At 51.2% G+C, this 11,287-nt stretch overlaps 1 protein-coding gene and 1 long non-coding RNA gene across 2 annotated transcripts; one reads left to right on the forward strand and one right to left on the reverse strand.

Annotated features, from left to right (window-relative positions):
• Positions 1 to 693: 693 nt before the first annotated feature.
• Positions 694 to 1,994, reverse strand: LOC125089178 (uncharacterized). The gene is made up of 2 exons (XR_007123874.1): positions 1,920 to 1,994; positions 694 to 1,001 (listed from the first exon to the last, which is right to left on the reverse strand). It is a non-coding gene; the product is annotated as an uncharacterized LOC125089178 (long non-coding RNA).
• Positions 1,995 to 2,944: 950 nt separating this feature from the next.
• CEACAM19 (CEA cell adhesion molecule 19) lies at positions 2,945 to 10,383 on the forward strand. Its single transcript, XM_047709764.1, has 6 exons — positions 2,945 to 2,990; positions 3,408 to 3,555; positions 7,327 to 7,373; positions 8,536 to 8,570; positions 8,837 to 8,881; positions 9,440 to 10,383. Exons 1-6 carry the CDS (start codon positions 2,945 to 2,947, stop codon positions 9,491 to 9,493), a joined length of 375 nt encoding a protein of 124 aa, XP_047565720.1. The 3' UTR covers positions 9,494 to 10,383.
• The last annotated feature ends 904 nt before the right edge of the window (positions 10,384 to 11,287 follow it).

Raw genomic sequence — 11,287 nt, forward strand, 5'->3', positions numbered from 1 at the left:
TTAAAATGAGATCACTAGGCTTAGCCCTCATCCAGTATGACTGGTATCCTTATATAATGGGGAAATTCAGACACAGAATGTTGTATGTGAACTTGCCTGGGGTTCTAATGTTAGCAGCGATGTTCAACACCGTGCTCTAAGGCACTTTTGAATGAGCTAGCTGTCCATGTATGGAGGCTGCAAAGGAGGCTGGGAAATGTCTTTATTTCTGCCCCGCTCAAGTTCAGGGTTCTCCTTCCAAGGGGTAGGAGACATGATTAATGCCTTCAAGGGAGCAAGATGACCGCAAGGTTCCCAAGACTCCAGCTTCCAGAACAAGGGATCCCTTCCCCTGGCAGCCCCCTCTGAACCACACCCCTTCACTTCACTCTGATTGGACCAACCTGGACCAATCAGGAAGGCCGAAGGAATGCAGAGCGCTTATTGGCTTAGGTCTGAACAGCAGCCCTTCCTGATGCAGTCATTGTAACAAGGGAATAAGCCAAGGGAGCCCACCGAGACCTGGAGGCGGGATCCATCCCTCCGGAAGGCTTGGAGGCTTCACAGTGGTGGAGGGGTGGAGTGAGCTGAGGACACACCTACATGTCTGTAGCTGGGGCGCAGGGGTGCAGGAGCACTTGGCTCCGGGGATCCCAAACAGACCAGGTTTGGCCACTCACTGACAAAAACCCAAAGGCAGAGCGAGGAAGCGTGGTTAAACAAGAAAGGGATTTACTTCAGTGAGGCCAGCCCCAGGAAGACGGCAGACAAGCATCTCAAAGACGGTCTCCAAAGTGCTGAAAACACTTCTAGGTTTATAGAAGAAAAAATGTGGGACAAAGGTCAGTGGGCAGTGAAGGTCAGGTCATTGTCTTGGGGTTAGTCGGGAAGGGGGTCTTACTGGCTCAGAGCAGTCCCTACTGCTTGAGGGAGTAGTTTCCGTTCCCATCACAGGATGCCTTGGGTGGGACTTTTCCATGAGAGACAAGCTGGAAAGAACTTCGTCAATTCCCAAGCACAGACTGAGGTCAGAATGGAGGTAGGTGAAGTTAGTTAGTTAGTTAGTTTGTTTGTTTCTTTTTTTTTTTTAAGATTTTATTTATTTATTTGTCAGAGAGAGAGAGGGAGAGAGAGCAAGCACAGGCAGACAGAATGGCAGGCAGAGGCAGAGGGAGAAGCAGGCTCCCTGATGAGCAAGGAGCCCGATGTGGGACTCGATCCCAGGACGCTGGGATCATGACCTGAGCCGAAGACAGCTGCTTAACCAACTGAGCCACCCAGGCGTCCCTCTTTCTTTCTTTCTTTCTCTCATCTATTTATTTATTTATTCAAGAGAGAGCATGCATTCATGTGTGCAAGCAGGGTGAGGGGCAGAGGAAGAGGGAGAGAGAGAATCTCAAGCAGACCCCGTGCTGAGCGGGGAGCCCAACACGGGGCTCGATCTCATGACCCTGGGATCCTGACCTGAGTTGAAATCAAGAGCCAGCACTTAGCCGACTGACCCACCCAGGCGCCCCTGAAGTATTCCTTCTTGTCCCATCTACCAACGTGAATCAACGGAAAAGCGTATCAGGAGTCTCCTTGGCCTGGGGTTGTCAGAGAAGGCTTGCAGAGGGACCAGGAATGGAAAAGTGAGCAGGAGTTATGTATTGTGTGGGGAGAAAAGAGTGCCAGGCAGAGGGGACAGCATGGGCAAAGGCTGGGCGGCCCAGAGGGTAAGGAAGGGAGCTGTGGGTGATGGAACTTTGCGGGTGGACAGGGCAGCAGGGGCCAGCGCAAGCAGATCCTGGGGAAGGGGCTCTGGATGCTGTAAGAAGACTGGGCAACAGGGTTGGGGTGGGGAGGGCAGGAAGTGGGGGAGCTCCTTGACTCAGCCCATCTAGCCTCCACCCCGCCCCACCTCCTGAGTGACTCATAGAAGCCACTGAATTTCCACTTACTGTTGCAGGGATTCAAAAACCTAGAAGGTGGGGGCACCTGGCTGGCTCAGTCGATAAAGCATGTAACTCTTGATCTCTGGGTCTTGACTTCAAGCCCCATGTTGGGTGGGAAGCCTACCTAAAAAATAAATTAATAATCAATTAAAAGGTAGAAGGTGCAAAAGTTGCTAAGTTCCAGTGTCTGAAAGAGGGGCTGCCTTCTATCCTCTGCCCAAATGCAACCTCTCTGGGCCTTGGTGCACACATCTGCAAAATGGGCCTGACTTAGGCATCTCCCCGGGTTGTGGGAGCAACAACCACATATGCCCAGACACAGCCTATCCTCTTTCTCCCAGTGAGAAGAGTACATTTTAAAATGGGTTTCAGACACTTTGAACTGATGAACTTTTAGGGAAATGGATGAAATAGACAAATATTGATTAATTTAATTACACACACAAATATATATATATATATATTATATATATGTATATAATATATATATATATATATCCATCCATATGTATATATGGTGACACTCTAGTCCCTTTGGATTTAATGGTCTTCACTCTAGTCATGCAAAACCCGATACAGTTCCTTCCCATCCTTCAAGGGCTCCTGGGACACAGGCCCCTCCTTTGGAAGCCACACAGAGTGGTCATTAGAAGCTCAGGTGGCCCACATGTAATGCCAGCACTGCACCTACTGTGATCCCTTGGCCAGGTTAGCTTACCTCTCTGTGCCTCAGTTTACTCATCTTTAAAATGGCACAGATCCTACATTCTTGGATAGTTAAAGGAACTGTGTGCGTGCGTGCGTGTGTGTGTGTGTGTGTGTGTGTGTGCAAACTCATTCAGTCTTCACAACCCTACAAGGTAGACACTCCTATTGTCCCCATTTCACAAATGGGAAGAGACACAGAGATTGAGTAATCTGCCCAGGGACGTGAACCCCAGCATTCTGACCTCAGAGTCTACGAGCTTAGCTGCCAAGAAGGGCTGGGGATATAACAGGTGTTCTGCTTGATAGTCAAGCTAGAGGTCCTCATGGTGGGGGTAGGAAGTCAGGTAGGCTTTGTCCCAAACCTGGCAGGTAGTGTTTGAGAACCCCATGCATCCAGACCCTATGAGGACCCAGAACTGCATTCTTTCCCTAGAAGGATAGAGGTGCCAACCAACTGAGGCGAGAAAAAGCAGGTAGGTGGGGTGAGGTGGGGGAGTGTGTCGGCAGGTAGGTTTCAGATGTGCCAAATATGGTAGGAAATCTTAGGGAAACAAAGATTTTGAGGTGGGGTGAGCCAAGGAATTCCTTCCAGGGACGTTGAGTTTTATGTGCAGAATCAACCAGATAGTGGATGCTCAGCTCTGAAAAGCAGGAGAAAGCTCTGGGCTGGGGAAGGGAAACTGGACATCAGTGCTCTATGTAAAGTCACTGATGCAGGGGCGGGGGGAGTGGGGAGACCCTCCTAGAACATCTCAGAGACCTCTCTTTCTTTCTCATGCCCCTCAGAAGAGCTTAAGGAGCTGCCCATAACACACGTGCCCGTGAGTGCTGGGATCATGGCTGCCCTTATAATTGGGTCCCTTGCTGCTGGGTCCCTCTTTGTCGGGTGCATTGCCCATCTGTTAACAAGAGGCTGGAAGGGCCAGAGCCACAGGTACAGGGGCCCCAGGTCTCTCTCTCCTTCCCTCTGTCTTCTTCCCCACTCCTTGATTGATTGATTCTTCCCTGAGTCACGTCCTCTGACTCATACACAATCTCATCAAATCTTGGAACTCTTGAGGTGAAAAGGGCCTTTCTATCCTGTATGAGACAGAATTCGAGGGACAGACATCCTAACTTTGAATGGCCTTAAAAAAAATTAGAAAGTTTTTTTGGTCTTTCATGAGCTTCAGATATGGCTGGATCCAGGGACTTGATTTTGTCAAGAGACTCCTCCATACACCTCTCAACTCCGCTTTTCTCTGTGGTGGCTTCATTCTCAGACAGGACCTGCCCTTGTGGTGTGATAAGATAGCTCCCAGGGGCTCCAGGGTTATATCCCACCAGTTCAGCCGTCACAGAGAGAAGACTGCACCTGCCTCCTGATGCCTCCAGCAAAAGCCCCAGAGCTGCTTCTCACTGGCTTAACTCAAATCACATGTTCTCATGTGGACCAATCCCTGTGGCCAGGTGCTGGAATACCCTGATTGGCCAAACCTGGGCTATTTGCATAGCTCCAGAGTCAGAGAACAACCTAGCTCCACGTGACTAAACGGATTCATAGGGGGGAGGGGCTTCCCACACACACACACACAAAGACGCTAGTGCCAAAGAAGCAGAGTGGATGGTGGGCTGGCAAAGGCATCAGATGGTGCCTACTTCTATATGGGGGAGAGAGTCAAGGGCCTATTTTTCCAGGAAACAGTCTATTCATGAAAAATTCCTTCCTCGTGAGATCAGCCTGTTCAGAACTTTGTCTCCTGACTTGGGTTCTGAGCCGCTTGGAAATGTGTAGTTTTTCTGCTCTCCCTAATCCCCAGGAAATGAAGGCAGCCACCTTTTCTCCCCCGCCTCCTCCTTCACTTTTGCAACTTTTCTATAAGTTTGAAATATTTCCAAAGAGAAATCCCTCTTCCTATTCTCTCCCTTAGGTGCTGTGATCTCCAGATCTCCATCCTTCCACTTACTTGTCTTTCTCCCAACACACTCCCATTTAGGGGTGGCAAACAGCTTTCACCTCCTTCTGGGTGCCATAGAGAGCTTGGTAGAAAGGGGTTGGAGGTGGTGTCTCAGGGCAATGGGAACGGATGCTGTGATTGATTTATCATGTCTGCCACAGGAGTTGGAGGTGGTGTCTGAGTGTATAGGAACAGATGCTGTGATTGATTAATCATGTCTGCCACAGTTGTAACATGGCTATTGGAGGCACCTAAACTATCCCTGCTAACCACCCCCACTCCTTCTTAGCTCACTGGTGGTATGAAAAGAGGCGATGCTGGTCCATAACCCTCCGGTTAGCCTAAAACCAGGTGTAGCCTGAAACCAGCCCCCAAACACAGAGAGGAGGGAGAGACCAAGGAAAGAGGCAGGCCCCTCCAGGTTGGCAGTTGGCCCTTTCAATAAACAAAAGGAACTTAAGCAGGAAGCTTGTCTCAGGCGGCAGCAAGATGAATGGATCCCCCCATGCTCACCCTCCAAATCTTACAGATTTATAAAGAGGCCCCAAGTGGGTTCAGCCAGACACACCACGCAGGTGTTCTCAGCATTATACACCATCTCAAGGGCACGTCCTTGGAGCAGCCTCAGGGAGCAGGAAAGGCAGGTAGCACCTACATTGCAAGGACACGGGAGGGAAGTGAGAAGACTCCAAGTGCCCGTGTCCGGTTCACGGCTCAATCGGTGGTCACATCTTTTTCCTGCCATTCCCCAGCAAGCGATTTGGCCCTCAGTGGATGGTTTGCCATCGTCTCTAGAGACAACTAAGGCTTAGAGACATGAAGTCATTTGCCAAATGGCATAGAACTGGCCTGTGAGTGGCAGCAGGTCCCTGAGATGGGAACCCACACCTGAGTGACTGGTAAGCTCTAGAACCAAAACTGGAGTCCACATGTCTGGACCCTCTGACCGGCTTTCCTTCCGCTACTGCCAGCGATTCTCAGAGAATCTCACAGATCCTCAAAGAACTGCCCTGAAAAGGGCAACTTGACATGGCATTCTGGGCTATAGTGTTTAAAAAAAAAATGCAAAATGAAAATAGTTCAATACCTAGAAGTATTTACAAGTGAAGGGCCATGATACTTGACCCTTATCCTCAGATGGTTCAGGAAAACAAAATATGCACAGGAGACACAGAAGGAGAGAGAAAGCAGATGCTGAAACAAAAGGAATAAAACAATAGGCTGATGTGAGTAAAAATTACACAGATGTTCTTTGTACCATTTTTGCAACTTTTCTATAAATCTGAAATATTTCCACAGAGAAATTCCTTTTCCTGTTCTCTTTGTAGCATTCTGACTGTGGCAAGAGAATATCTCAATCTGGTTCTAGTCAGCTTTAACGCCCTTCTAACACTTGCTAGCTTTTCCCAAGAGAAAACCAAGAACCCTATCAAACCACAGATTTAACCCATTGTTTGGCTTTTCTTCATTTCCCCCATCACTTTCTACTTATGTCTGGTTTCATTATAATATGGCAGTTTCTGACTGTCTGCCATTTCTGCTCTTGCCCACACAGTCTGTTTCCCACTCAGCAGCCAGAAATATCCTGTGAAAATCAGTCAGCTTGAGGCCCTCAGAGTCGAGGCCAAAGTCCTCACTATGGACACAAAACCTAGCTTGACCTGCTGCCCCCGCTGGCCTCACCCTTCCCCCCTTCCTCCCCCACACTCTCTGCCCCAGCCATATTCGTCTCTTTGCTGTTCCTGCTCCTGCCCCAGGGCCTTTGCACAGACTGTAAGAGCTCTTTTCCCATGATTTCTGCAAAGCTGGTCCACATGCCTACATCAGACCTTTGTTCAAATGTCGCCTTCTCCATGAGCCCCCCGCCAATACCATTCTACTCGAAACTGCACACACACACACACAAACACACACACACACACACACCTCCACCCTCTGCCTCTTTCCATCTTCATTTTCTTTAGCACTTTTCATTCCCTAAGATTCTACTGCCAGTCATTTTTTTGGACTTCTCTCTCTCTCTCTCTCTCTCTCTCCTAGAGACCCCCACTCCAGGGGGCCAGGGGTCTTTGTCTGTCTTATTCCCCGCTGTGTCCCCAGTGGCTTCAGAAGGACCCAGCCCATGGCCCTCGTTCCGTAAAAATGTGTTTAGTGAATTAATGAATTAATGAATTTGCTGCAGGGATGCCAAGTGTACTTTTTAAATAAAAGTATTCAGTTGAGGGACGCCTGGGTGGCTCAGTTGGTTAAGCAGCTGCCTTCGGCTCAGGTCATGATCCCAGCGTCCTGGGATCGAGTCCCGCATCGGGCTCCCTTGCTCGTCGGGGGAACCTGCTTCTCCCTCTGCCTCTGCCTGCCATTCTGTCTGCCTGTGCTCGCTCTCTCTCCCTCGCTCTCTCTGACAAATAAATAAATAAAATCTTTAAAAAAAAAAAGTATTCAGTTGAGCTGATTCAAGAGAAGTATCAAGGAAATTGTGAAACAGGTGGGAGGAGCATAATCATTAGAAGGTCTGCCTAAATTGTGACATTAGGGAAACATAGTCATTGGCCTACGGTGGTGGCTGGGGAAACTAAGGAAGGGCTCAGTGGCTGGAGATTATGAGAAAAGAGGTGGGGATAAGGGAGACTTTGTCCTAGCTCATGCTGAAGCAGAGATCATCTCTCTCTCTCTCTGATGAACTGATGGGCTTTCCAGGTTCTCTGAGTTTCTCTCCATCCACCTGAGCAGCTTACTACCCTAATACTGTTCTCTCCATATGTCCTCAGGATGACACCCACAGAGAAGCCGGAGGCCCACCCCAGTCACAATGCTGGTAAGCCAGAGGTCCCAGTGGGTGGCTTACCTTCCTCTTCTCCCCATCAGCCACACACACCTCACCCCCCCATCACTCGTCCCACCCAGACTTCTCTGGAGCCCCCCAGACTCAGCCCACAGATTCTGCTTTTCCTCCTCTTCTCAGTGGCTGGCATATCCAGTCCCGGTGGTTCATTTATTCCCAGGTGCCCACACCCAGCTCCTTGTTGGGCTCCCGGCCCCCAGGCTGGCCTCCACCCCATGGTGGGTGGGAAGGACCCCATCCCCGGGCAGAGTGCTTCCAAAACTGTCACCCTGTCTCTCCTCTGCTCAGAGGCCCTCTGTAGCTCTCCAGGGTCCCTTAGGATAAAGTCAGCCTCCTTTACATGGCTCTCTAGACCCCCCTAAACTGGTCTCCACTGTCTTTCCTGGCTTCATCTCCCACATGTAACATTCCCACCCTCAGAAACAAAACAATATAAAATAAACTATATGTATAATCCAGACAGACCAAATATATCACAGCTCCTCAAACATGGCAGGATATCCCCACCAGCCACTCCCTCCTGCTTTTGCATAGTTCTCCGTTCTCTTCCCAGTCTCAGATGTCCCCTCCTCCAGGAAGCCCTCCCTGGCTCCCCTCCAGGAGCTCTCTGGGCTCCGCCACTCAGCCCTACCCACTCTGGGGACAGATCTGTCTCCCCTACTGGATGCGAGCCTTGGAAGGGGAGGGCCAGCACTGCCTCAGTCTCTGCTGTGTCCCCAGCATGGGGCTGAGGAAGGAAAGGGATTTGTACCAATGTGAGATGAATAAATGACATCAGCCACTGACAGCAGCCAGCATGGGCCTGAGGGCTGTGTGTCAGTCAGCTCCTCCCTTGTCCTCTGCTTCAGAAGACCAGAAGATCTATGAAGTGATGCCATCTCCAACCTTCCTGGTGTCTCCCCCGAGTGACACGGGGTCACGAACACCTCCATGGTGAGTCCCACCCCCCTGTGGTGCCCATCACCTTGTCTCACACTGTAGGAACACAACTCACCCTGGGATGCTCCCTATTTTAAAACCACCGGGAAAAGAGACTGGAAGGACACAACATAAGGAGCATTAGTCTCTGGGGCATGGAGGTTGTGGGGGGGGGCATGCACAGGGGTGCTTTCTTTTCCTCTTCCCTTGTCTGTAGTTTCCACACTGAGCAGCTACTCCCTTTATAATCAGGTGGGAGGGGATGATAAGAAGAAGAACTCAATATGAGAAAGAGAGAGAAATTTCAAAAGCTGAGATGAAAAGCTTTAGAATCACAGGCATGCGTGGGAGGCTAAGCGCATTATGGGGGTCATTGTCAGAACACCGCCCACACCACCCGTGGAAGTCAGGAAGGGCCATGGGGACTTGGATAGCCAGGTCTGTCCTCACAGCAAGGTCAAAGGTGGGAGTGTGTCAGGGTGCTGGGGGCCTGGCTCACCCGTGTTCTTCCCTTGTAGCCCCTGCCCCAGCAGCAGCCGGATCCAGAGAACCACTCCTACCAGGTGTGGAGCTGGGACGTGGGAGAGATCCTGACCAGGGGCAGGTTGGGGCGGGAGAGGGACAGGGCTGTCCTCACTGACCGTCCACCACTGACCGTCTCAGGGTCTGTAGCTCCCCTGGGAAGCACAGCACAGTTTCTCCCCTCCGGGATTTTAACTTCCTCCTTCTTAGAAGGATTTGAAGGCTGCAGGTCCCAGCCCCTCTCTGTGATCTGCCCGTGGATCTCTGTGTCCATGTGTCTGTCTACATTTCTCCTCATTTCTCTACACCTCTCAGGGTGCCTCCTGCTGTCATTCTTTGATTCCCTACATCCTTTTTTCTTTCTCTCTCTATCTATCTCTTTACCCATCTTTGTTTCTTGATGTCTCTGTCCTTCTCTCCCTCTCTGTGCTCCTGTCCCTCCTGTCTCCCCATCCCTGTTGCTCTGTGTCCACCCCTTTCTCTGGCCCTCCTGGTGCCTGGTATCTCCCACCTCTGCGCGCCTCTCTCCTTCCACCATTCTCTCCAGGTGTGTTCTCCCCCACCCCATCCACAATGCTTCTCTTCCCCTTCCCCCCCAGGACCTGCTGAACCCCGACGCTGCCCCTTACTGCCAGCTCATGCCAACCCCCTGAAGAGGTCCCAGGCCCTTGGAAGAGCAAAAAGACTCAGCCCTCCCCTGGGGCCTGGTGCACCCAGAGAAGCCACACCAGAGACCCCACAGGACCAGCACAGCGGGGGGGGCCAATAAGGTGGCCTTAAATGAAGACTCAGCACAGCACTGGGCCAGGGCCAAGAGATTGTGATGGGCCCAGCACCTCTCTGACCCTCTGAGTATATAATCCACCCTCAAGTCTGGTCTGTCCAGCAAGCTGGCCTGGGCCTCGAGCCTGGGAAGGCAGGCTCTTGCCTTCTCCTAACCCAAAGTACCCCCAGACATGCACTGGATATTTGGGTGTGAGGAAAGGCCTGCTTCAAGCCATACTCACAGGCTCCTACTTGCTGGACTTCTGTCAGCCACAATGCCCCACCCCTGCTCCCTGTTTTTTCCTTGGAGCCCTTCCCCTAGGGACAAGGCAGCTCCCTACCGCACAGGCCCCAAAGGATAAGGTACATGACATGGGAGGCCCCCGACAACAGTCCTGGCCAGTGAGCCACAGCTGTCAGACCCCTTCCTGCTCAAGATTCAGTCTCTCAGAACCTGTGACCAATTTCTGCCTGTTGCTCCTGATCCAGAATTGTACCAAGGCCCTCAGGGCAGCAGATCCCTTTCCTACCCCCGCCCAACCTCCACCCAGTCCCAAATGTGGGCCCAATCTGTCACCCTTAATTATTCATTCATTCAGCAATAAATAAGCCATGTGCTATGCATGGTTCTGGATCCTGCAGCTTTGGGAGGAACAAAACAGACTGCGGCGGAGGCGAGAGTCAGCAATCGGAGTAACTAACATACGTGGTGTGCTGGATGGTGATAAGAGGAGGAGGGGAATGAAGAGAGAAGGGGATTGGGAGCACGGATGGACTGTGATTTTAAATAGGAAGGGCAGAGAAGGCCTTGCAGAGAAGGCGACCATGAGCAAAGACCTAAAGGAGGAGAAAGAAGAAGCCATGTAGGGATCTGAAGGGAGAGCATTCCAGGCAATGGATACAGCAAGTGCAAGGCCCTGAGGCGGGAGTATGCCTTCCGGTAAGGGGGGAGTCAAGGAGCAGCAAGAGGCCAGGGTGGTGGGAGCAGAGGAAGGAAGGAGGGAAAGGGTGGGAGGCGAGGTCAGGGAGATGAGGAGCAGCTGACAGGGCAGGGGATAAAAATCCCCCCACATAAGGTAGAGCAGACAGTCACTTTGCTCTGGGAGCTGAAAAACAAGACTATGCCAGGCTGAACACGGTTGCCTCTGTGCTAATGCTCTGTGAATGTTACCTTAGGCGGCCAAAGGGACTAGGCAGGCGTGATTGGGTGAAGGATCTTGAGATGGGGAGATTATCCTGGATGACCCCGCGGGCCCAAAATATAATCACAAGGGTCTTTGTGAAAGGGACCGGGGGAGAGGAGAGTCAGAGGAGTAGCTGTAGTAAGGAGGCAGAGATTGGAGTGACACTGGACTCTCAGATGGAGGAAGGGCCCCAAAGCCAAGGCCACACAGAGTCAGAGCCATGTGATGGGAGAAAGATTTCATCAGCTCTTGCTGGTGTTGAAGACAGAAAGAGGCCACAGCAAGCCAAAAGCTGGAAAGGGCAAGAACACAGATTTCTTCCCTAGAACCTCCAGAAAGCAATCCCCGCTCCCGCCGACACCTCGGGTTTGGCCCAGTGAGACCCATTTCAGACTCCTGACCTCCTGAACTGTAAGCGAATAATTCCTATTGTCTTAAGTCACTACACACTTGTAGCAAATGGTTACAGCAGCCACTGGAAATTTAATATAGAGGATG

Source organism: Lutra lutra, chromosome 17, assembly GCF_902655055.1.
Source record: "Lutra lutra chromosome 17, mLutLut1.2, whole genome shotgun sequence".
Classification (NCBI taxonomy): domain Eukaryota; kingdom Metazoa; phylum Chordata; class Mammalia; order Carnivora; family Mustelidae; genus Lutra; species Lutra lutra.

What these genes read in the sequence shown, in the direction of transcription:
- CEACAM19 (XM_047709764.1), top strand. Translation starts at nt 2,945, where the DNA reads ATGGTGGGGGTAGGAAGTCAGGTAGGCTTTGTCCCAAACCTGGCAG. An exon ending in TGGAAGGGCCAGAGCCACAG is followed by an intron (nt 3,556 to 7,326) that starts GTACAGGGGCCC and finishes ATATGTCCTCAG; the next exon opens with GATGACACCCACAGAGAAGC. An exon ending in CAGAGAACCACTCCTACCAG is followed by an intron (nt 8,882 to 9,439) that starts GTGTGGAGCTGG and finishes CTTCCCCCCCAG; the next exon opens with GACCTGCTGAACCCCGACGC.